The 27257-nt window shown below is 37.1% G+C and overlaps 1 protein-coding gene across 1 annotated transcript in view; it reads left to right on the top strand.

The window, feature by feature from the left end:
* Nucleotides 1–15686, top strand: part of LOC121950176 (transcriptional enhancer factor TEF-1) — a 52536-nt gene extending 36850 nt beyond the window's left edge. The window contains exons 5-12 of the mRNA XM_042496097.2: nt 195–326; nt 1470–1519; nt 2195–2256; nt 3768–3895; nt 5813–5986; nt 9653–9793; nt 10513–10665; nt 10777–15686. Coding sequence (XP_042352031.2) covers nt 195–326; nt 1470–1519; nt 2195–2256; nt 3768–3895; nt 5813–5986; nt 9653–9793; nt 10513–10665; nt 10777–10890 — 954 coding nt within the window. The 3' untranslated portion in view covers nt 10891–15686. The remainder of the gene's footprint in view (nt 1–194; nt 327–1469; nt 1520–2194; nt 2257–3767; nt 3896–5812; nt 5987–9652; nt 9794–10512; nt 10666–10776) is intronic.
* Nucleotides 15687–27257: the final 11571 nt, after the last annotated feature.

Below are 27257 nucleotides of genomic sequence, written 5' to 3'. Positions count from 1 at the left end.
GAGAATTTCATCACTCATAATAATTCTAATTGTTCTTCTTAGTTTTTGGAATATTCTGCTTTTCGTGAGTCAGTTTGGTGCCCGATGTTTGCTTTTGCTTTTGGTTTAAATCACGTAGGATATGAATGTAAAGTGTGTTCATTTTGATGACGATGGAGGTAATAATGAGTGGGGTTTTTTTTGTTGACGTGCAGGACCAGAATGCCAAGGAGAAGGCTCTGCAGAGCATCTCCACCATGTCCTCGGCTCAGATCGTCTCAGCCACCGCTATACACAGCAAGCTCCTGCCTGGAATAGTACGGGCCAGCTTCCCCAGCAATGCACAGGTAACACACACACACACACACACACACACACACACACACACACACACACACACACACACACACACACACAAAGACAAAGGGGGAAATTTAAAAAAAACTTACATTAATGTCCTGGAGACTCACCCAAACCATGACCACTGTTTGCTTATCCCTGACCCACAAACCCTAACCACGACCCCGACCTTAACCTCATTGTTCCTTTATGAAGTGCATTTAAACAATTAGGTTTACTGTTTGCCTTTTGATAATAGTTCTGCTTGCACTTAAATACGCACCTATATAACTTGACAGGTTTATGTTGAAAAAAGAAAAATGCCACCTGCAGAAGAAATCATATTTAGTGACATTGATTAATTTCTGAGGAAATGTTTTATGGCCTTTTATTTCACTTGTAAATATTGTCCTCCCCCCAAAAAATGTAATACTCTTTATTTAATTACCTATGATTACCTATGTGTGTGTGGTTTTAATATTTTTACACTTACATCCTGTATTTCTTTTTTTACTAACCCATGGTGTGTTTGTGTGTTTTACACATTTTAGTGCTAATTTTCATTTGTAACATGCCCATAGTTTTATTTTATTTTACTTATCTTATATTTATAAATTTTTTTCACATTATTTATTATCTTTCAGTGTTCTTTCTTTTTTGATTAAAAAGAGAAATTTGCTTTTGCTTTTTTTGAATTATTTTAAAAAGAAGAAGGCTTGGTAGAGGATCAGCTCTCAGTCCAAGTTAGGTCAGCCTCGCCCTGATGCCGACTCTCCTCTCTCTCCGTCCGGTGCTCTCCTCGTGTGCCTGTGCTTCTTGTTATACTAAATAGAGTGCTGCATTTCAACCCAAACCTAACCTAAACTATTGACCCAAAAATCAGCTTTTTCACAACTGAGGTCCCCAATTGGACAAGTTGTAAACTGGTCTATACTGTGAAATGTGTCCCTGAAGGGAGCCTAATCCATACAGGAAATACAAGGACATAAATATAAATAAATCTATTTTTTGTGCAATCCTGTGGCCACATATGCTCAGACTGAAAACCTGGTGCAAACATAGCAACACACACATTGTATTGCTGCCCTGGTTTCCACCCTCAGTCTATTGTATTAATGTGTGTGTGTGTGTGTGTGTGTGTTTATTTTCAGCTGTGGCAGGGGATGATTCCTGGAGGACAGTCTAGCTCCGCCTCAGAAGAGTAAGTGGCATTCACGTCGTACACCTCATACACTCATCTAGCTTAATTACTGTTATTTAAGATATATATATGATATAGATATTCTTTGTAGTAGTTGACAGAAATTTAAAAAAAACCCCACTCATTTATAAATCTCAAAATATTCACCCCCGTCTCTGTACATACATCCATAAGACATGATCATCCGCTGGTATTTAAGAAGCCCTAAGTGTTATTTTATTTGTTTATTTTATTTTTTCTGATTCACATGATTAATGCTTGGAATCTGTCTTTCCTCCACCTGCTAAATACGGACTAAGTTTGTCGAATATATGAAAAACTATGCAGTTTCAACTTGGGTGAACTTGGATGCTAAACCCTGCCGTCCTGCTGTTTCCATATCTTTCATCAGTGCCTGTTCACATGTCATTGTGCTACAAGTTCAAACCCCCTTTCGCTGCTGTTACATGACCATGTGGTGATGATGATAATGGTAGTAAATGGGGCTGGTTTGGCTTTTACTGAACTCAGAGACACTCTTGACCTCTGTGCTCCTGCTACTGTTCAGAAAAGCCTCTGAACAGAATTCCTTTCTGTAGATTGTAGGTACAGTGTGTATGGTCCTACTGTGTCTCTTCTTCTTTCAGCTTTTTTAATGCTCTTCTGTCTGTCTGTCTGTTTCTCTTTTTCTTTCAGTATCAAGCCGTTCTCTCAGCAAGCCTACTCCGTGCAGACAGCGGGGACCACCACAATCTCAGGTGAGAGAGACTATGGGGCAATCATCTTCTTTCTGTCAAAAGAACAGGCAGTCTCTCCTGCCATTTAGGCCAATGTCTCTCTACAGGGTGGTTTTTGACTCTGTCTGGGCACCTGGATCTCGAACAGTGCGATCTGATGTTTATCTTGTGAAGAGGTCAAAAGAGAAACGGTTCCAGTGCAACTTTTCTTACATCACTTGCAATGGATAAGTTTGCCTTACGTCTTACAAGATCTGCTCTAAAACCATAATGTTAAACAGAAATGACAAGAAATTAGCGTTTATGTCCTTGGTTTTACTTTGTTAAAATTGTAGTTATCAAAAACTATAATATAGAAAAAATAATAAGATATAATAAGAAATAATAATAATAATAAGAAATAATATAGTTGTGAGTTTTATCCTTAGACTGTATAAAAGTAGCTACCTTTACTCCTGTTTGAAGCCATGAGTTTGGTATTTTGGCTGTTGCCATCTTGGATTTTTGGAGCCAGAAGTTACTATATTGAGACGATAGAGTGAAGCTGTGGAGTAGCGAAGGGTGAAACTGACACCCTTAATTTACGCTTAAATTTAAGCCTTAATAAAATGTAAAAATGTGAGTTATACTAAAGGATGTGTAATCAATGTAGGGCGTTGCACGGTGCACAACAGAAGTAAACAGCAGTAAAATTCCTTATTAAATTGATTAATAAGCAAACTTCTGCTCTGCTGTCACAGTTTATTGTCTTTACTCAAAACAAAGCACAAACCAACTATTAATAAGACCATTGCAGGCTCGTTTTTTCTGACAGTTTCTCACTTGACTTCTCTATTCTCTCTTTCCAATCTGTAGAATATGACACGCTCACCGATGTTGTCACGGTTCACACTTTAGGTCAACGAAAACCTGATATTTTTTGGTTCCAGTTGGTTGGTCGAAATGCTCCGAAAATTTTAAAATTAGGTGCAAAAACCAGGGGGAAACCAGAAAGAACATATTTAGCAGGTTCACCTGTGTTTAAAAAAGAAAAAAGGCATGTACATGCACTAATTTTGGTGGTATTTGAGTGAGCAAAAGCTACGTTTCAGGGATAAAGAAAGCAACTCTTCACTTGACTGGCCTGCATTGTTCACAATGAAGTTATAACAACTCATCAAGGTCTCCGCAGGGTTGTCCATTTTACCTGAAGTGGGTGATGGCAGCTGTCAGTTGCAAAAGCATGAGGCTAAATGACAAGAGGAGGGAGGCTTTTGTAAATGGAGAGTATGAGTCGAGCACCCGTGAGAATTCACTCTGTCACTGTATCATTGTTACCCCTTTACATCTACTTTTGTTAACTGCTTTTCAGTGCTTGCACCCTCACCTCAGTCAGGCTTTGTCCACGAGACTCCAATAATGGCAGAAATTTTACACATTTCTGGCAAAGAATAATGCTAGCATTACTGCTAACCCTGTTAAACAGCAGGATTGTACATGATGGCAGTGGTGATGTGAGGTTAAGCACACTGTGTGGTGTGTGTGTTGTCTAGGCTACGAGCCTCCCACTGCAGCCCAAACACACAGAGAGCCAGCGTGGCAGGGTCGCTCCATCGGCACCACCAAACTACGACTGGTAGAGTTTTCATCTTTCCTGGAGACACAGAGGGACCAGGAGGCAGTGAGTGTACACACACACACACACACACACACACACACACACACACACACACACACACACACACACACACACACACACACACACACACACACACACACACACACACACACACACACACACACAGCATCAGTCTACAATAAGCACTCCCTATTGTCCCATAAACAGAGATGACAGATAACCCCGCAGCAGAGAACAGCGTTAAAGCCCTTTGTGTGCATCCTAGTATGAATAACCTTTGTAAAGCTCTATCTCTCTGTCTGCTCAGTCTATCTGTCATCCTGCCACACTGTGGACTCGCTGTCATTTTTCTACCTTGGGCTCACAGACAGCTGGCATTCATCTTGTAGCAACTGTTTGGACAGTTAAAAACCTCGAACTGTTTTATGTTGACTTTGAAATAGACTCTGTTGTCAGCAGGTGTGTGTGTCATGTTAGTGTTTTATTAGTCAAGTAAGTCATAATGAGTATCCAAATTGACTTTGATGTCTCAATCTACAGCTTTTCTTTAATATATTGTTATTAATGCAGCTCTTGCAATTTAAAAAAATACAATTTCTGCATGAAAATAATAAATCAATCAGCCCTAAACCTGGTTTTGTAGTTTTGGTTACCATTCCTATTAGTTATGTTCCTGCAGTTAATGATACTTAGAAGATAGAAGTGACCACCTTTGGGCAAGAGGATAAATCTGTGGATGAGGGCGGGGACACTGTCGGCAGGCAGCCTGTCACTCAAAACAGCCCCAATAATGCATAACTTAATAAAAAAGTCTTTAAAAATGTAAAAGGTTGAGTTATAAGAGGCTTTAAAAGACCAAACAGGTTTTTTGTACCAGGCTGTGAACATGTTTATTTCTGTGGTGAAGTTGTGCATTTTAAGGTGGGGGGTCTGTGAGGATTGACTTGCCTCTGCCTCTAGTGGCCATTTAAGGAACTGCAGTTTCTTTAGTCTCCAAGTTAGTGGAAGCTGCTGCTTGGTTAACACTGAGACTTTCACACTGTGTGTATTCTTTGTGGTGCATTACTACATTTTACTACATTTTTATTCGTGGAATGGTGTAAAACTATAGGCATGAACATGTATTAATTTTGCACACCTTTGTTTGTGCTAGTGGAGCAATGCTGAAACACTGTCATATATACAACTCCTTCTCCATTGCTGTTGTATCTGACTGGAGCAGGCAGGTCTTTAGGCTCTGCAATTTCATTTGCACGCGGCGTAGTGTGACTGACTCGCACACTAATGTGCTTATTGTGCGAACCTTAGCATATGTTGCTAATGTTAGACAGCTTAAGCTTGTGAAGTTGGTTCTGTATTATGTTTATCAGTCAATATACTATGTAGCTTATTTTGGTACAGCTGCGTGCACCAGACCTTGAGCCCCAGATTGGGACGTTTTGACACAAATAAACAAACAGTTACAAAATTTATATACGCTACCTGCCAAAGTGGCAGTGTTACACGCCATTGAAGAATTTTACCCACATTTGGCAGGTGGAGTTTACTAATGCCAAGCCCTGAGTACAAGATACAAAACAACATGTATACATGCCTATATAAATATATGTATATGTATATGTATATGTGTGTATATATATATATGTGTATATATATATATATATATATATATATATATATATACACACACACACACATATATATGTACATATAAACATTGCTCCATCGAACCACTACTGGTGAAAAAGTTCATGGCACCCCTTTAATTTCTGAGATGTAGAGACACAGTAATCTCACAGCAACCTGCATGGTCTCTTGACAAGTAAAATTTTCTTATGGAAAGTGCAAGAAACCATGTTTAAGAACTCATGAATTTGGACCTTGTAAGCGTTTTGTTGTTTTGTCTACTCTTTCTCTGTATCTTTTCTTAACTAATTCAGAGTTTTCCCTCCCCATTAGTACAACAAGCACCTGTTTGTGAACATCAGCCAGAGCAGCCCGAGCTACAGCGACCCCCTGCTGGAGTGTGTGGACATCAGGCAGATCTACGACAAGTTCCCAGAAAAGAAGGGCGGCCTCAAGGAGCTGTTCGGAAAAGGCCCGCAAAACGCTTTCTACCTGATCAAGTTCTGGGTGAGCACACAAACGCGAACCGTCTTCCTGTTTTTCTCCCCTTTATACCAGCTTTGATCCATTTGAAATAAATAAGGCCTCGAATAGCGCCTGCAAATTTCATGTCATATCTTTCACACGCTGGCTGATTGTTTTCTTAATATTGTTTTTGAAATGTTTGGTCATCAGTGAGCATTGTTAGTATGTACCCCACTTTTTTTCCCTGTATTTTTCCACCCAGTGCCATGTCTTTGTGTGTGTATGTGTTTTCTGTCTTTCCACCTGGGAAATGGAGGTGGTGGGTTGATGAAAGCACAGTCGCTTTGTTTGAACACCTGCTCGCCTCCTGACTCACAGGTTGTTCTGTTTCCACCTGTATGTGTGTGTATGTGTGTGTGTGTGTGTGTGTCTCACTTTACTGTTCTTTCTGAGAGCTGCAGTACACCAGAGGACTTTCAAAAATCCCGGCAACAGAACATCACACATTTGGTGATTTCTTTGCTAAAACTGAGTGGTTTTTTTTCCATCAGACTTTTGATGAACTCACACTAATTGGATAGTCTCAAAAGAGTCTCAGACTAATTTCAAACCGGGTCTCGAGTGGGTGGCCTGTGACAGGAATGATTTTGTTATGATCTTCCAAATTGGTCTGGGACTTCAATCCCCAAAGTCACTGTTCTATGCCTGTCAAACATATGCAGTTTCCATTGATAATGGTGGTAAAATTTACCACCCAAAATTCACAGTAATCTCTGGAAAAAAAAGCGTCCTTGATGTCAGACGTAGACAAAAGCAGCTTCTCATTTTAACCGGCGATGGTCAGTTTGCTGAATGAAATGACAACTCTTACTTTCAGGGGCAGATTTTTTACAGAAAAATATAGCAAAAAGTGATCAAATTCATAAATATATTCACTCAGCCTATAGGCAAAAAAATTGCAGAATAAAACCCATCTGGAGATGGCAGGGGTGTCATCTTAATCTTGTGTATTTTTTCACTCACTGCTTGGATTAAGTACAAATTTGCAGTATTAGGGCCCTGGTATCTGCCCTACACCTCAAAACAATATGAATTCCCAAAATATGTATGTATTATAAAATTAGAGCAGAGAGGCTTTTTAATGCAAAAGTTATCATAGGCAGCAGTTTCACAATTTTTAACAGCCTTTTTAAAAGAAAGTTTTTTTTTCCTCAAGATTATTTATGATGGTTCAGGCCATCACATTAAATAAGAAAAAAAGACAAAAGTGGTGCAATAGGTGCAATAAAGCATGGAGTAATTTTTTCCCACCTTTATATGTAACAAATTATGCAAAAACAAAAATTTATTTTTTAAAATCTCTTCATACTTTTTGGAGATTTATCAAAAATTAAATTTGATTTACAGTATACCCTATGGGGCTGTTTTGTCTTTTCTTTTTAAATAAGGTTAGTTTTTGGACTGTTAAAAGAAGAGGAGAATACTTTTATCTAAAAAAAAAAAAAGTGCAAGGGACACAAGTCCGCTAATTTTTTTTTTAATGTATCCTGTAACCCCACAAAATAGTGTAGGAAATTCTCCTTGACTTGTGGTAAATTACTTAGCCGGACATGCTAACAAGTGCAGCTCATGTTACTGCATACATTGTTCAATCTGTCCTTATACGTTTGCTTGTGTGATTTGGCGAGAGAGTCCATCTTCTAAAAATGACATCACCAACCGTTTGAAAGGCATCACCTTTTCTAAAGCCCCGTACTGTATACCCTAAATACGGTCTATGAGCATACCATTCAGCATGTGGAGAAATCCAAAGCCTGACAGGCCTGTCGTGCCTAGTTCTGGTTCCCAAGCTTTCATTGGATGATCTCTGTTTGGGCAACGGTGGGTTTATTATCAAAATACCGGACAGGGTGAATTAAATGTGGCTTTGAGGTTGTCGTAGTGTCATGCAGGGGAGGACAGAAGCCTGCGGGCTGCTGAAGTGGGTTCAGTATAAAATCAATGTAGAAGAGATGAGATGAGATGAGCTTGTAGCATGACAACAAACAAAATAGAGTGTGTTTGTGTGTGTGTGTCATGTAGAGAGCCTTCCTTCTGAATTTAATTAAAAAGCTCTCTGATGTACCACAATGGAGCATGTTTCTGATAATCTGCTGCTTTAATAGAGCACAGTCTGATGTTTGTGTGTGTGGGAGTGTGTGTGAATATACAAGTGGATGACTTAGCATATGGTGTGTGAGCGTGTGTTCGTTCTCCGCCCTGAGACACATAGCGCTCCTTAGAGAACTCATTACAAGTAGTACAAACCCTTCTCCTCTTCTCTCAGCCTGTAATCCAGGTGCAGCACGTTCTCACTGCTCTGATTAAACCGCTCAAAGGACATAAAGTTACAGAAGAATATTGTTCTCCGTCCTGTTGTATCTTTCAGTGTTTTTGGAAAGTAGGTCAGTGTCTCATTGTTTGTGTAATTTATTTCTGTAAAGGTTACATTAAGCACTAACAAAGTTGGTTTGGATATTAAGACATTTTTGGGTCAAATCGCCCAAATTACTGCACAACAAAACTGAGATTTCTGCTCAACACAAAGAGGGTGAAGAGAATTTTGTTGATAGCACTGAAAATTAAGTTTAAAGGTTGCTTCACCCAAATGAAAATAATAATAAAAAAAGAATCAGTCATGAAAAAGATATTCCCATAAGTATTTATTAAATCTGTCAAGCTTTGGAGGCTTTGAGATTTTTGCCTCCAACACAATACAATGGATGTGAAAGTTACCAAATCATTATCTAATCAACCGACTCAACATTTCAGCTGCCCTTGTATATTTTGGTATGGTTTGTGCACACACCAGTCTTCATTTGTAAAGTAACTTCAGTAAATTAAGTTCTGAAATAATTGCAGTTCCTCTGTGTAGTGTGTCGTGTAGTGGAGCAGAAAGTGTAGTACTTGAGTATTCAGTTCAACTCCACCACTGCTGAGCAGAGAGACAGTCACTGATATTAATTGGGATCAACAGACCAAGTAAAGTATATTTCTTAAGCTCACAATTTTAATATCCAACCATTAGAAGTTTTGTAAAAATTTTAAATCTGATGATGCAAATTGAAAACATATGTTTACTTGTATTGGACAAAATTTACTGACTGAATTACGAATTGTCTCAATCAGTCGTAAAATGTTCTCCTACCTAAGAAAAAAGCAAAAATAAGAAAACGCTGGTGAACCCCAGATATCAAAAACAAAATAAGAACAAATCACGACAGAACAAAAATAAGAGAACATTTGTTTATATGTAGCTTCTTGCATGAGGCACAACATTTGGCTGCACAGCATGAGCTGGTACTGACTGACCTCTGACCGACTGTGGGCCGCTGCTCCTAAAAATGACTGTGCAGCAAATACTCAGATAAAAAGTGATCAGAAACAGCATATGCAAGGTTTCAGACCATTTCAGATTTTAAGCCCAGCCCAGCACATCGTTGTGCTCCTCAGTCAGTCTCATCCAGATGCTCCACTCTGTGCAGTTTGAGCAGCTGTGGCTGAGCTGCCAGCAGAGGGCGCTGTCGTCCATTCAGAAAGCAGGCAGTGCTCCTTCTCACATTTGTTCTCATGTCTCTCAAAGTGTGGATGGATGTTTTTTGTGATCAGTGACGTTCGTACTGCCATAAATGGAGCAGGTGGTAATTTTTTTTGCTCTGCGGTTGCCAGGCGGACCTGAGTTATAATGTGCAGGACGACCCAGCAGCCTTCTACGGTGTCACCAGCCAATATGAGAGCTCAGAGAACATGACCATCACCTGCTCCACCAAGGTCTGCTCCTTCGGAAAGCAGGTGGTCGAGAAGGTGGAGGTGAGGATGGAGTCAAGTTGTTGTGGTGCACTATTGTTAACAGTAGTTATGCAGGATGTTTGGATGGACATGCTGTGCTGGATTTAACCAAAAAATGAAAAAACCTGAAGCCATTTCATCAAAGGTTTAACATTTTCCCTTCTTAACTGGCTCACAGAAAGTTGTGCATTTTGTGCAGTCATTAAATTAAATACTGGTAGACACTAGGGTTGAACAAATGCATTGGAAACACACAAAGTCAAGCATTGGAGGGACAGTCCACCTCAAAAATACATATTTTTCCTCTTTTTTTCCCTCAGATCTTCTTGTAAGCAATTTTACGTAGGAGCTATTTTCTTTCCACCAAACTAAACCAGCCAAATGTATCACCGTGCAGGAGGAAGGGTGCATCTACTGTTAGCTCATCTAACACACACTAAACTATCTCACAGGTTCACAAGGTTTCAGTCAAGCGGAGCTATTGTTTAAATCTTACATTTTTACAAGCGTGAGCCGCTCGTCCATGAGTGCATGCATTCTTCCATCAGCATGGTTACACCATTGGTTAAAAGAAAATTATTGTTATTCCTACACGAAACTCCTCACAATGATTTGATTTATTGTAATAACGATCAGCTTATGACTACTAAACTTATCCTGATGTGCAATAAAAAATGGTGGAGTTCCCTTTTAGTGGTCACTTATCAGTAGTTACAGTAACCGATTTCTCCCTCCCTCAGACGGAGTACGCACGGTTTGAAAACGGGCGCTTTGTCTACAGAATCAGTCGCTCTCCGATGTGCGAGTACATGATCAACTTCATCCACAAGCTCAAACACCTGCCTGAGAAATACATGATGAACAGTGTGCTGGAGAACTTCACTATTCTGCTGGTGAGGACGTCAGTGTGTGTCTGTCTGTTTGTTATATGAATAAATGAATATTTGCTTTTGAAAATGCTTAAAACATAACTTTTTTCCCTTTCTTTCTTATTGTCTGTCCAGGTTGTGAGCAACAGAGACACTCAGGAGACCCTACTGTGTATGGCATGCGTGTTTGAGGTATCTAACAATGAGCATGGAGCTCAGCACCACATCTACCGACTTGTCAAGGAATAACACACACACTTAGACACTCACGCACACATATGGCCTTTTGCTCTGTGATTAATGGTGACATTGGAGGTAAAATGTCTAAGAACTGAATTCTACAAAAGTGTCTTTCAGCAAAACAACTCGACTTACTGAAGAAGAAAATGGCTGCATTTTCACTGCTGCTCACAAAACACCATCACAATAATTGGGTATTTTTTATTTAACAGGCATGATGCCAAATCCTCTTCAACAGGAGCATTTCCACACATCAAATCCAACATGAATATCCGATGTTCATTAGACGTACAAAGCAAAGTGGCAGTGCAGCCATAGAAACACATCAGAAATCGACCTGGGTGGTTTTTCCCAAGAACACCGTGACTCTGATATCACCTGGAGATGTCATGTCTCCTGCTAATTGGTTTCGTGCCCTCTTTCTCAAAGTAAATTTGTATTTTGCTATTCTGTCGATGGAAATGAACGTGGTATTTCTGTCATGTGCTTTTGGGAAAGTCAACCCAGGGACAAAAAAAAAAAATCTGAATATTCATCCCTGTTGACAAAAGTGTGTGTGTTATCTGCCATGATACTGACGGACACTGAAGGTCAGACCCTGTGTATCATCAATAACCAGAGCAGGAAATAACACTACTGCATTATCATATAGTACAGTATAGAGGTGTTTTTTGTACAGATTGTCACTGCAAATTGTGTGAGCTGCATTCTTGCACAAAAAAGAGGTTTGTTCCCAAAGAAAAGAAATCAAATTTTTACCTTTTTGTATGTTTTCTTTAAAAAAAAAAAAGAAAGAGAGAAGAATAACTTCTAAACTTTGGGAAATTGTTTATTGATAGTAGCATATAGACTATATTTTAATTCCAGGAACACTATCTAAAATGTATGTTAATAAGAGAGTATAATTGAAATTGAGAAATTCAGGTACCTTTTTGTGCAACAAGTGACTCTTCATTAAGACTGAATAAATAAATGAATAAACATGTTAAAGCTATAATCCTTACGATTTCGATTTGGGCTGTTTTGGGCCTAGTAACTAATGCATTACACACCCTGACACTTCTTCATGGTCAAAGCTGCTCCATGTTTTGTCACTTGAATGCTTGTATGAGAGTTAGTAGTGGACAGTGAGGCTGATGTCAATTAGATAAAATTACAAACAGCTAAATTACACACAAAGGAAGCGATTTAGATCCAGCACGGCTCTGGTGGACTTTAACGTGTCCATATTGACAAATGTATTCAAGCCTGAAATGATTTTAGGTCCATATTTAAATTGAAACTGCCCTGACCAGAAGCCATGGCAACTAAATGTAATTTTAAGAAAAGTTGTTGAAGAGACAGCTGCCCTTAATCAGTCCAGGACTTGTTCCTTCCAGTTAGATGAGACAGTGTCAGAATTAGTCATTTATGAATCAAAAACCAAAAACTGCTGATAAAGTGTACTGTAGCAGGTGATGATTGGTGGTTTGTCTGTCATGCTCAGCAGCATGAAGTGCCTTTGGTTGGTTTCAACAGTGGACATTTTTAATCTGTTTCAGAAAATTCCTGATAATTTGGTGTTGTACATGGTGTATAGAAAGGTGTTTTATTGAACATAATTAGGTATCACATGCTCCAGTTTTCAGTATTTGAGGGCTTATTATCCAAATCCAGATTTAATGGCTGTTTCTTGTTGTGATTTGAAGTCGGCAGTAAACCATCTTAAAGAATCTTTATTGTTCTTATTTCACACAGAATGTTAAAGGAACAGATTTTATTTTCCATTTTATGGCAACATGCGTTTACATTTGTGTATTACATGTATTGGTTGTATCGGTTATAAACCACAACTCCAACTTATGACTAGTAAGAAGACCATTTTTGATTTGTGTATCATGTAACATCCCGGCTCTACAATAGCTAAAAGAGGGGCCTCATTGCAGAAACTTCCTAAGTCTGAAATCCTATTTTATCTCACTTTGGAGTGACATTTACAATTTTTGGTATTATAGAAACATGTTTTTTAACCATATTTAGGAAAAAAATCCTGTCATATCTTAGGATAGTAATTACAAAACTGACCTGACTTAGGCATTTCCCAAGTTAGGAATCCTAAATTAGGAAGGCAGATACTGTTGGGTCCCAACATGGGGGTCCTGATCCCCCACTAGGAGTCTCCAGAAGCTTACATTGAGGGGCGTAAGACAACTTTTTACAGAAAATATACAGTGGGCCTTTTTCTCAGCATTTTATCAATTTCTGTGAAGAAAACTCAGTTCAGATGAATATCCAAGATACAATTTTCGACCTTTGTGGACCGTAAAGATCTATTCTATTCCATTCTATTTTCTTTTTAAAAATCTCACAGGAAAAGGACACGATGAAGACCTAAACAAAAGCTATATTTGCAGAGACTTCGCTTTCTGCAAAACATCAGGGTGGCAGTGAAAAAAATGAATTAATATAAATTAAAAATTAAATGAAATAAAAAAATATTAAAAAAAACATAGAATACAGACATAGAATCATAGAAATATCAGACATACTCATCTCTGATGTAATCTTAACAGGAAATGCTCAGAATTCATCCAACTTGCTTGTTTTACACAAACCTCCTGCAGTTATTGCATTCACTATTTTGGTCCATTATACAGTTTATCAGTTGTTTCCTCCTTCGACTCATAGCTAAAATTGAATGCCAATCTTTTTTGGCCCATGATAGCAAGCAAACTGACCAGTAAGAGCCACTGATAAAATGCCCTTTCTAAATTTAGTTGTCATCTAGTAGTTTCTAATCAAAGATAGAGGCATGGCAGGAAGAGTCCATTGAAGAATTTAAAGTTACAGTTAAGTAAAGATAAGATAGCAGACAAATAAAACAATTGTTTCTTTGATTGGAAGATTGAATTTTTTTTAATCTTTGCAACTTCAGATAGGACAATTTGTTTGGATATGTTTCTGTTATGAGGTCCTAAAAGAACATACTAAAGAACATTATTTGACTTGATTTATACAACAATAAACTTTCCTGTGCGAGCAGCTGGGATGCTATGCGGTGTCCAGAATACCCAGTAATCTAAAGAGAAAAACTTGCAAAATTAGTGTGTTAAGGTCAACTTTGACCATTTTACCAGACCTGAAAGGAGTCATATGCTCTTAAAGATGACTCAGATTTGACTGGCATAGAACGACCATCAGTCTTCCTTCTTTTTGCTAAGATTTACCGTCATCCAGAACCACTATATTTTGACTCCATTTGTCGAAAGACTCTTGTGGGACTCTTAGGTTTACAGCCACCTGTCCACAACAAAACGCAATCCTTTCAACACCGTGGTGGTGAATCATTGTCAGGAAAAACCCTTTCAAAATTCCCCTGCTTTCAACTTTTACAGAGTTTTGTCTCACACTGCAGTGGTTTACTGTTCACAGGCAGGCTACCAGACCTTTGCAGCTGATTACTTACATGTAACATGTACATGAAAACTTAACGCACGGCCTCAGATGAGCTGATTTTGCAATAATGACCCTCTGTCTGGACATTTATCTACCACCTGCTTACCAAAGACAGTCATCACTTGACACAGAATACAGAGGAAAATGGATTTATTACAAGCTAGAGTATCTTACAAGCTTCTGCCAAAAAGTAGTTTCAAACGCCTGTAGCTCATGGGCTACACTGTAAAATTGCACAAATGTAAGTAAAAACACAACAAAAAAACAAAGTAAGGGACTGTACTTTACTTGTCAGAGTTGGGGGGCTGGCTGGGGCGTGAAACCATTTTTCTTTAATATCCCTCCCAAGAGCTACTGATATTTTTCCTGGTTGGGGGAACATCCATGACCCTCCTTTCACCATAGTAAAACATAATTTACAGTTTAAATGATGTGATTCTGGAGAAAATATGCCTTTCAAACCCAAATTTTAGGGTTACGAGCATAAAAAAAACAAAACAAAATACAACCATTTAATGTTTAATCTCCCTCCCCTAATATCCCAACATACCTCCCTCCCCAGTGCTTAAAAAATAATTTGAAGTGCCTCCCGTGTTATAATGAACATTCCCTAAGCAAAAAGTAATGGAAATAGAGCTGCACAGAACCAGGTTTAGAAAGTGTACATTTAACATGTTTTTGTCTTTAAAGACATTTTTTTAATTTGACCTTATTAAATATGGACACCTCTTATCATCTTGGTTGACAGACTTGGGAAGGACACAGGAAATGTATTTATTAAAATGCCCCAAATTTTTATTAAACTCAACAACTCCAGGGCTTTATTTTGTAACGTCCAGTTATAATCAACTGCAGAATGTGCTCAAGCTAAAGTCACGCCAAAATCAGTGTATACACGTGTCCTAAAGGTTGCTTGTTACTAGTTTTGGAGTCACTGTCTCCTGTGTTGTTAATGTTGTCTTGTACTTGCAAGTTTTTTAAAATCTTCTTTTCTGAACCACACGTGGCACAGAAATCCTGTCTGTAATCAGTTCCAAAATGGCCTTGAATCTTTTCGCTCTGGTGCATGTGCAGCTGTATGTGCACTGAGGGGTTTTTTGATAAGGTGCTTTATATAAAGGTGACAATAATGTTTATTACAGATGTTGTGTATATCTTTGATATTCTAATGTTTATCCTATTTTGCGAAGAAGAGAGTACATTTAGGAAAATCCAAGCGTTAGTCGTGTGTCTATTGGTACTGCACAGGGTCTGATCTTTGCTTTGTACCCCCCCCGCCCCCATGGCTAAAAGTATGTTAGATATTTTCTAGCTTTGTAGAGACTTTGTACGCATATGCTATTCAGTTTAAATAAACGGTCAGTTCCAAACTGTGATCTTGGATTTTGTGTTTACTTGTTAGTCCACATGTTTGGCACAAAGATTCACTTGAAATCAAGGAAAAACTGTTAAGATTTAGGTTGTCAAAGGTCAAGGTTACCGTGGCCTTGTATCCATGAGCACAATATCTTAAGAAGGCCTTCAGGGAGTCCCAAATTGACCCAAATTTTGCAAATGTCCACTTGGACTGAACTGAATGAACTGATTAGAATCTGGCCATAACTCCAGAATTCATGCTTAACTTAACTTGCGCTTAACACTTGCACTTCCAAATGCCCCCTTGACATTACCCCCCCCCCCAGATTGCTCAAGTAAACCTTTAATATTATTGGACCATTTCTACTTGCTATAATAAACCAATCACTGACACCCTTTAGATCTCTGAGTGATATGCGACTATAAACAGACTTTCATTTAGTTTTAGGTTACTCATTTAAGCTTTACTTTTATTTATTTATTTTTTTTGTCTCTTTTAATTGGATGACGGATTTTAAACACCAGGCGCCTAGTTTTAAACGACTCTACTGTTTCAGAAATGCTATATTATGATGTTTTTGACTGTTATTTCAACATTCTATACTATGACTTGTCTCGACAAGCTATTGTATGTGGTTTTCAACTGTTTTTTGGACATGTCATGCTTTGACATTTTTCACCATACTGTAGTAGACGTTCTCGGTTGTTTATTTGACATGCTATATTATGATATTTTGGGCCATTTTCTCAACGTGCTATACCATGACTTGTCTATACATATCTTTGATATGCAGTTTACAACGATTGTTTTGGACTTTGTTTTGGATTTCTTGCCATGCCAAAAATGTCCAAAAACATCAAAACAGCATGTCGAAAAAAAAGACCAAAAATGGCATGCTGAAGCTCAAATTTTGACATGTCCCAAAAACGGCTGAAAACAACATATTATGGCCTATATAGTTGCGTCATAGCATACAAAGACAAAAAAAGGAAAAAAAACAGACAAAAAAGTCATAATTTAGCATGTCGAAAAAATGACCAAGAAAGCAAGGCTATAGTATGGCAAAAATGTCAAAAAATGGCATGTCATAAAAACAGCTGAAAACACCTTAAAACAGCATAAAATAGCAGAGTGAGACACGCCATAGCATTTAAACGTGCAAAAATGTCCAAAAACACCATAATCTAACATGTTGAAAAAATGACCAAGAAAGCAAGGCTATAGTATGGCAAAAATGTCAACAAATGGCATGTCATAAAAACAGCTGAAAACACTTCAAAACAGCAGAAAATAGCGCACTGTGACACGCCATAGCATTTAAACATGCAAAAATGGCCAAAAACCAGTAATCTACCATGTCGAAAAAATGACCAAGAAAGCAAGGCTATAGTATGGCAAAAATGTCAAAAAATGGCATGTCATAAAAACAGCTGAAAACACTTCAAAACAGCATAAAATAGCGCACTGTGACACGCCATAGCATTTAAACGTGCAAAAATGTCCAATAAAACAGTAATCTAGCAAGTCAAAAAAATGACCAAGAAAGCAAGGCTATAGTATGGCAAAAATGTCAAAAAATGGCATGTTATAAAAACAGCTGAAAACACTTCAAAACAGCATAAAATAGCGCACTGTGACACGCCATAGCATTTAAATGTGCAAAAATGTCCAAAAAAACAGTAATCTAGCATGTCGAAAAAATGACCAGGAAAGCAAGGCTATAGTATGGCAAAAATGTCAAAAAATGGCATGTCATAAAAACAGCTGAAAATGCTTCAAAACAGCATAAAATAGCGCACGGAGACACGCCATAGCATTTAAACATGCAAAAATGTCCAACAACACCATAATTTAGCATGTCAAAAAAATGACCAAGAAAGCAAGGCTATAGTATGGCAAAAATGTTAAAAAATGGCATGTTATAAAAACAGCTGAAAACACTTAAAAACAGCATAAAATAGCATACTGAGACACGCCATAGCATTTAAACGTGCAAAAATGGCCAAAAAAACAGTAATCTAGCATGTAGAAAAAATGACCAAGAAAGCAAGGCTATAGTATGGCAAAAATGTCAAAAAATGGCATGTCATAAAAACAGCTGAAAACACTTCAAAACAGCAGAAAATAGCAGACTGAGACACGCCATAGCATTTAAATGTGCAAAAATGGCCAAAAAAACAGTAATCTAGCATGTCGAAAAAATGACCAAGAAAGCAAGGCTATAGTATGGCAAAAATGTCAAAAAATGGCATGTTATAAAAACAGCTGAAAACACCTCAAAACAGCATAAAATAGCGCACTGTGACACGCCATAGCATTTAAACGTGCAAAAATGTCAAATAAAACAGTAATCTAGCATGTCGAAAAAATGACCAAGAAAGCAAGGCTATAGTATGGCAAAAATGTCAAAAAATGGCGTGTTATAAAAACAGCTGAAAACACTTCAAAACAGCATAAAATAGCGCACTGTGACACGCCATAGCATTTAAACGTGCAAAAATGTCCAATAAAACAGTAATCTAGCAAGTCAAAAAAATGACCAAGAAAGCAAGGCTATAGTATGGCAAAAATGTCAAAAAATGGCATGTTGTAAAAACAGCTGAAAACACTTCAAAACAGCATAAAATAGCGCACTGTGACACGCCATAGCATTTAAATGTGCAAAAATGTCCAATAAAACAGTAATCTAGCATGTCGAAAAAATGACCAGGAAAGCAAGGCTATAGTATGGCAAAAATGTCAAAAAATGGCATGTCATAAAAACAGCTGAAAATGCTTCAAAACAGCATAAAATAGCGCACGGAGACACGCCATAGCATTTAAACATGCAAAAATGTCCAACAACACCATAATTTAGCATGTCAAAAAAATGACCAAGAAAGCAAGGCTATAGTATGGCAAAAATGTTAAAAAATGGCATGTTATAAAAACAGCTGAAAACACTTAAAAACAGCATAAAATAGCATACTGAGACACGCCATAGCATTTAAACGTGCAAAAATGGCCAAAAAAACAGTAATCTAGCATGTCGAAAAAATGACCAAGAAAGCAAGGCTATAGTATGGCAAAAATGTCAAAAAATGGCATGTCATAAAAACAGCTGAAAACACTTCAAAACAGCAGAAAATAGCAGACTGAGACACGCCATAGCATTTAAATGTGCAAAAATGGCCAAAAAAACAGTAATCTAGCATGTCGAAAAAATGACCAAGAAAGCAAGGCTATAGTATGGCAAAATGTCAAAAATGGCATGTTATAAAAACAGCTGAAAACACCTCAAAACAGCATAAAATAGCGCACTGTGACACGCCATAGCATTTAAACGTGCAAAAATGTCAAATAAAACAGTAATCTAGCATGTCGAAAAAATGACCAAGAAAGCAAGGCTATAGTATGGCAAAAATGTCAAAAAATGGCATGTCATAAAAACAGCTGAAAACGCTTCTAAACAGCATAAAATATCGCACTGAGACACGCCATAGCATTTAAATGTGCAAAAATGTCCAATAAAACAGTAATCTAGCATGTCGAAAAAATGACCAAGAAAGCAAGGCTATAGTATGGCAAAAATGTCAAAAAATGGCATGTCATAAAAACAGCTGAAAACACTTAGAAACAGCATGAAATAGCATTCTGAGACACGCCATAGCATTTAAATGTGCAAAAATGGCCAAAAAAAACAGTAATCTAGCATGTCGAAAAAATGACCAAGAAAGCAAGGCTATAGTATGGCAAAAATGTCAAAAAATGGCATGTTATAAAAACAGCTGAAAACACTTCAAAACAGCATAAAATAGCAGACTGAGACACGCCATAGCATTTAAATGTGCAAAAATGGCCAAAAAAACAGTAATCTAGCATGTCGAAAAAATGACCAAGAAAGCAAGGCTATAGTATGGCAAAATGTCAAAAATGGCATGTCATAAAAACAGCTGAAAACGCTTCAAAACAGCAGAAAATAGCGCACTGTGACACGCCATAGCATTTAAACGTGCAAAAATGTCCAAAAAAACCAGTAATCTAGCAAGTCGAAAAAATGACCAAGAAAGCAAGGCTATAGTATGGCAAAAATGTCAAAAAATGGCATGTTATAAAAACAGCTGAAAACACTTCAAAACAGCATAAAATAGCGCACTGTGACACGCCATAGCATTTAAACGTGCAAAAATGTCAAATGAAACAGTAATCTAGCATGTCGAAAAAATGACCAAGAAAGCAAGGCTATAGTATGGCAAAAATGTCAAAAAATGGCATGTTATAAAAACAGCTGAAAACACTTCAAAACAGCAGAAAATAGCGCACTGTGACACGCCATAGCATTTAAACGTGCAAAAATGTCCAATAAAACAGTAATCTAGCATGTCGAAAAAATGACCAAGAAAGCAAGGCTATAGTATGGCAAAAATGTCAAAAAATGGCATGTCATAAAAACAGCTGAAAACGCTTCAAAACAGCAGAAAATAGCGCACTGTGACACGCCATAGCATTTAAACGTGCAAAAATGTCCAATAAAACAGTAATCTAGCATGTCGAAAAAATGACCAAGAAAGCAAGGCTATAGTATGGCAAAAATGTCAAAAAATGGCATGTTATAAAAACAGCTGAAAACACTTCAAAACAGCAGAAAATAGCGCACTGTGACACGCCATAGCATTTAAACGTGCAAAAATGTCCAAAAAAACAGTAATCTAGCATGTTGAAAAAATGACCAAGAAAGCAAGGCTATAGTATGGCAAAAATGTCAAAAAATGGCATGTTATAAAAACAGCTGAAAACACTTCAAAACAGCATAAAATAGCGCACTGTGACACGCCATGGCATTTAAACGTGCAAAAATGTCCAACAACATCATAATTTAGCATGTCAAAAAAATGACCAGGAAAGCAAGGCTATAGTATGGCAAAAATGTCAAAAAATGGCATGTCATAAAAACAGCTGAAAACACTTCAAAACAGCATAAAATAGCGCACTGTGACATGCCATAGCATTTAAACGTGCAAAAATGTCCAAAAAAACAGTAATCTAGCATGTCGAAAAAATGACCAAGAAAGCAAGGCTATAGTATGGCAAAAATGTCAAAAAATGGCATGTTATAAAAACAGCTGAAAACACTTCAAAACAGCATAAAATAGCGCACTGAGACACGCCATAGCATTTAAACGTGCAAAAATGTCCAACAACATCATAATTTAGCATGTCGAAAAAATGACCAAGAAAGCAAGGCTATAGTATGGCAAAAATGTCAAAAAATGGCATGTTATAAAAACAGCTGAAAACGCTTCAAAACAGCAGAAAATAGCGCACTGTGACACGCCATAGCATTTAAACGTGCAAAAATGTCCAAAAAAACAGTAATCTAGCAAGTCAAAAAAATGACCAAGAAAGCAAGGCTATAGTATGGTAAAAATGTCAAAAATGGCATGTCATAAAAACAGCTGAAAACACTTCAAAACAGTATAAAATAGCGCACTGTGACACGCCATAGCATTTAAATGTGCAAAAATGTCCAAAAAAACAGTAATCTAGCATGTCGAAAAAATGACCAAGAAAGCAAGGCTATAGTATGGCAAAAATGTCAAAAAATGGCATGTTATAAAAACAGCTGAAAACACTTCAAAACAGCATAAAATAGCGCACTGTGACACGCCATAGCATTTAAACGTGCAAAAATGTCCAAAAAAACAGTAATCTAGCATGTCGAAAAAATGACCAAGAAAGCAAGGCTATAGTATGGCAAAAATGTCAAAAAATGGCATGTTATAAAAACAGCTGAAAACACTTCTAAACAGCATAAAATAGCGCACTGTGACACGCCATGGCATTTAAACGTGCAAAAATGTCCAACAACATCATAATTTAGCATGTCGAAAAAATGACCAAGAAAGCAAGGCTATAGTATGGCAAAATGTCAAAAATGGCATGTCATAAAACAGCTGAAAACGCTTCAAAACAGCATAAAATAGCGCACTGAGACACGCCATAGCATTTAAACGTGCAAAAATGTCCAATAAAACAGTAATCTAGCATGTCGAAAAAATGACCAAGAAAGCAAGGCTATAGTATGGCAAAAATGTCAAAAAATGGCATGTCATAAAAACAGCTGAAAACACTTCAAAACAGCAGAAAATAGCGCACTGTGACACGCCATAGCATTTAAACGTGCAAAAATGTCCAATAAAACAGTAATCTAGCATGTCGAAAAAATGACCAAGAAAGCAAGGCTATAGTATGGCAAAAATGTCAAAAAATGGCATGTTATAAAAACAGCTGAAAACACTTCAAAACAGCATAAAATAGCGCACTGAGACACGCCATAGCATTTAAACGTGCAAAAATGTCCAACAACACCATAATTTAGCATGTCGAAAAAATGACCAAGAAAGCAAGGCTATAGTATGGCAAAAATGTCAAAAAATGGCATGTCATAAAAACAGCTGAAAACGCTTCAAAACAGCATAAAATAGCGCACTGAGACACGCCATAGCATTTAAACGTGCAAAATGTCCAATAAAACAGTAATCTAGCATGTCGAAAAAATGACCAAGAAAGCAAAGCTATAGTATGGCAAAAATGTCAAAAAATGGCATGTTATAAAAACAGCTGAAAACACTTCAAAACAGCAGAAAATAGCGCACTGTGACACGCCATAGCATTTAAACATGCAAAAATGTCCAAAAAAACAGTAATCTAGCATGTCGAAAAAATGACCAAGAAAGCAAGGCTATAGTATGGCAAAAATGTCAAAAAATGGCATGTTATAAAAACAGCTGAAAACACTTCAAAACAGCAGAAAATAGCGCACTGTGACACGCCATAGCATTTAAACGTGCAAAAATGTCCAAAAAAACAGTAATCTAGCATGTCGAAAAAATGACCAAGAAAGCAAGGCTATAGTATGGCAAAAATGTCAAAAAATGGCATGTTATAAAAACAGCTGAAAACACTTCAAAACAGCAGAAAATAGCGCACTGTGACACGCCATAGCATTTAAACGTGCAAAAATGTCCAAAAAAACAGTAATCTAGCATGTCGAAAAAATGACCAAGAAAGCAAGGCTATAGTATGGCAAAAATGTCAAAAAATGGCATGTTATAAAACAGCTGAAAACACTTCAAAACAGCAGAAAATAGCGCACTGTGACACGCCATAGCATTTAAACGTGCAAAAATGTCCAATAAAACAGTAATCTAGCATGTCGAAAAAATGACCAAGAAAGCAAGGCTATAGTATGGCAAAAATGTCACAAAATGGCATGTTATAAAAACAGCTGAAAACACTTCAAAACAGCAGAAAATAGCGCACTGTGACATGCCATAGCATTTAAACGTGCAAAAATGTCCAATAAAACAGTAATCTAGCATGTCGAAAAAATGACCAAGAAAGCAAGGCTATAGTATGGCAAAATGTCAAAAATGGCATGTTATAAAAACAGCTGAAAACACTTCTAAACAGCATAAAATAGCGCACTGTGACACGCCATAGCATTTAAACGTGCAAAAATGTCCAACAACATCATAATTTAGCATGTCAAAAAAATGACCAGGAAAGCAAGGCTATAGTATGGCAAAAATGTCAAAAAATGGCATGTCATAAAAACAGCTGAAAACACTTCAAAACAGCATAAAATAGCGCACTGTGACACGCCATAGCATTTAAACGTGCAAAAATGTCCAACAACATCAGAATTTAGCATGGCGAAAAATGACCAAGAAAGCAAGGCTATAGTATGGCAAAAATGTCAAAAAATGGCATGTTATAAAAACAGCTGAAAACGCTTCAAAACAGCAGAAAATAGCGCACTGTGACACGCCATAGCATTTAAACGTGCAAAAATGTCCAAAAAAACCAGTAATCTAGCAAGTCAAAAAAATGACCAAGAAAGCAAGGCTATAGTATGGCAAAAATGTCAAAAAATGGCATGTCATAAAAACAGCTGAAAACACTTCAAAACAGCAGAAAATAGCGCACTGTGACACGCCATAGCATTTAAACGTGCAAAAATGTCCAATAAAACAGTAATCTAGCATGTCGAAAAAATGACCAAGAAAGCAAGGCTATAGTATGGCAAAAATGTCAAAAAATGGCATGTTATAAAAACAGCTGAAAACACTTCAAAACAGCATAAAATAGCGCACTGTGACACGCCATAGCATTTAAACGTGCAAAAATGTCCAAAAAAACAGTAATCTAGCATGTCGAAAAAATGACCAAGAAAGCAAGGCTATAGTATGGCAAAAATGTCAAAAAATGGCATGTTATAAAAACAGCTGAAAACACTTCAAAACAGCATAAAATAGCGCACTGTGACACGCCATGGCATTTAAACGTGCAAAAATGTCCAACAACATCATAATTTAGCATGTCGAAAAAATGACCAAGAAAGCAAGGCTATAGTATGGCAAAAATGTCAAAAAATGGCATGTCATAAAAACAGCTGAAAACGCTTCAAAACAGCATAAAATAGCGCACTGAGACACGCCATAGCATTTAAACGTGCAAAAATGTCCAATAAAACAGTAATCTAGCAAGTCGAAAAATGACCAAGAAAGCAAGGCTATAGTATGGCAAAATGTCAAAAAATTGCATGTCATAAAAACAGCTGAAAACACTTCAAAACAGCAGAAAATAGCGCACTGTGACACGCCATAGCATTTAAACGTGCAAAAATGTCCAATAAAACAGTAATCTAGCATGTCGAAAAAATGACCAAGAAAGCAAGGCTATAGTATGGCAAAAATGTCAAAAAATGGCATGTTATAAAACAGCTGAAAACACTTCAAAACAGCATAAAATAGCGCACTGAGACACGCCATAGCATTTAAACGTGCAAAATGTCCAACAACATCATAATTTAGCATGTCGAAAAAATGACCAAGAAAGCAAGGCTATAGTATGGCAAAATGTCAAAAAATGGCATGTCATAAAAACAGCTGAAAAACGCGTCAAAACAGCATAAAATAGCGCACTGAGACACGCCATAGCATTTAAACGTGCAAAAATGTCCAATAAAACAGTAATCTAGCATGTCGAAAAAATGACCAAGAAAGCAAAGCTATAGTATGGCAAAAATGTCAAAAAATGGCATGTTATAAAAACAGCTGAAAACACTTCAAAACAGTATAAAATAGCGCACTGTGACACGCCATAGCATTTAAACATGCAAAATGTCCAAAAAACAGTAATCTAGCATGTCGAAAAAATGACCAAGAAAGCAAGGCTATAGTATGGCAAAATGTCAAAAATGGCATGTTATAAAACAGCTGAAAACACTTCAAAACAGCAGAAAATAAGCGCACTGTGACATGCCATAGCATTTAAACGTGCAAAAATGTCCAATAAAACAGTAATCTAGCATGTCGAAAAAATGACCAAGAAAGCAAGGCTATAGTATGGCAAAATGTCAAAAATGGCATGTTATAAAAACAGCTGAAAACACTTCAAAACAGCAGAAAATAGCGCACTGTGACACGCCATAGCATTTAAACGTGCAAAAATGTCCAATAAAACAGTAATCTAGCATGTCGAAAAAATGACCAAGAAAGCAAGGCTATAGTATGGCAAAAATGTCAAAAAATGGCATGTTATAAAAACAGCTGAAAACACTTCAAAACAGCAGAAAATAGCGCACTGTGACACGCCATAGCATTTAAACGTGCAAAATGTCCAATAAAACAGTAATCTAGCATGTCGAAAAATGACCAAGAAAGCAAGGCTATAGTATGGCAAAATGTCACAAAATGGCATGTTATAAAAACAGCTGAAAACACTTCAAAACAGCAGAAAATAGCGCACTGTGACACGCCATAGCATTTAAACGTGCAAAACTGTCCAATAAAACAGTAATCTAGCATGTCGAAAAAATGACCAAGAAAGCAAGGCTATAGTATGGAAAAAATGTCAAAAAATGGCATGTTATAAAAACAGCTGAAAACACTTCAAAACAGCAGAAAATAGCGCACTGTGACATGCCATAGCATTTAAACGTGCAAAAATGTCCAATAAAACAGTAATCTAGCATGTCGAAAAAATGACCAAGAAAGCAAGGCTATAGTATGGCAAAATGTCAAAAATGGCATGTTATAAAAACAGCTGAAAACACTTCTAAACAGCATAAAATAGCGCACTGTGACACGCCATAGCATTTAAACGTGCAAAAATGTCCAACAACATCATAATTTAGCATGTCAAAAAAATGACCAGGAAAGCAAGGCTATAGTATGGCAAAAATGTCAAAAAATGGCATGTCATAAAAACAGCTGAAAACACTTCAAAACAGCATAAAATAGCGCACTGAGACACGCCATAGCATTTAAACGTGCAAAAATGTCCAACAACATCATAATTTAGCATGTCGAAAAAATGACCAAGAAAGCAAGGCTATAGTATGGCAAAAATGTCAAAAAATGGCATGTCATAAAAACAGCTGAAAACGCTTCAAAACAGCATAAAATAGCGCACTGAGACACGCCATAGCATTTAAACGTGCAAAAATGTCCAATAAAACAGTAATCTAGCATGTCGAAAAAATGACCAAGAAAGCAAGGCTATAGTATGGCAAAAATGTCAAAAAATGGCATGTCATAAAAACAGCTGAAAACACTTCAAAACAGCAGAAAATAGCGCACTGTGACACGCCATAGCATTTAAACGTGCAAAAATGTCCAATAAAACAGTAATCTAGCATGTCGAAAAAATGACCAAGAAAGCAAGGCTATAGTATGGCAAAAATGTCAAAAAATGGCATGTTATGAAAACAGCTGAAAACACTTCAAAACAGCAGAAAATAGCGCACTGTGACATGCCATAGCATTTAAACGTGCAAAAATGTCCAAAAAAACAGTAATCTAGCATGTTGAAAAAATGACCAAGAAAGCAAGGCTATAGTATGGCAAAAATGTCAAAAAATGGCATGTTATAAAAACAGCTGAAAACACTTCTAAACAGCATAAAATAGCGCACTGTGACACACCATAGCATTTAAACGTGCAAAAATGTCCAACAACATCATAATTTAGCATGTCGAAAAAATGACCAAGAAAGCAAGGCTATAGTATGGCAAAAATGTCAAAAAATGGCATGTTATAAAAACAGCTGAAAACACTTCAAAACAGCATAAAATAGCGCACTGTGACACGCCATAGCATTTAAACGTGCAAAAATGTCAAACAACATCATAATTTAGCATGTTGAAAAAATGACCAAGAAAGCAAGGCTATAGTATGGCAAAAATGTCAAAAAATGGCATGTTATAAAAACAGCTGAAAACACTTCAAAACAGCATAAAATAGTGCACTGTGACACGCCATAGCATTTAAACGTGCAAAAATGTCCAACAACACCATAATTTAGCATGTCGAAAAAATGACCAAGAAAGCAAGGCTATAGTATGGCAAAAATGTCAAAAAATGGCATGTCATAAAAACAGCTGAAAACACTTCAAAACAGCATAAAATAGCGCACTGTGACACGCTGTGGCATTTAAACGTGCAAAAATGTCCAATAAAACAGTAATCTAGCATGTCGAAAAAATGACCAAGAAAGCAAGGCTATAGTATGGCAAAAATGTCAAAAAATGGCATGTCAT

The sequence above is a fragment of the Plectropomus leopardus genome, chromosome 7, assembly GCF_026936395.1.
Source record: "Plectropomus leopardus strain MGB_pleo_1.0 chromosome 7, ASM2693639v1, whole genome shotgun sequence".
NCBI lineage: Eukaryota > Metazoa > Chordata > Actinopteri > Perciformes > Serranidae > Plectropomus > Plectropomus leopardus.
This window is presented reverse-complemented; position numbering and strand designations above follow the sequence as displayed.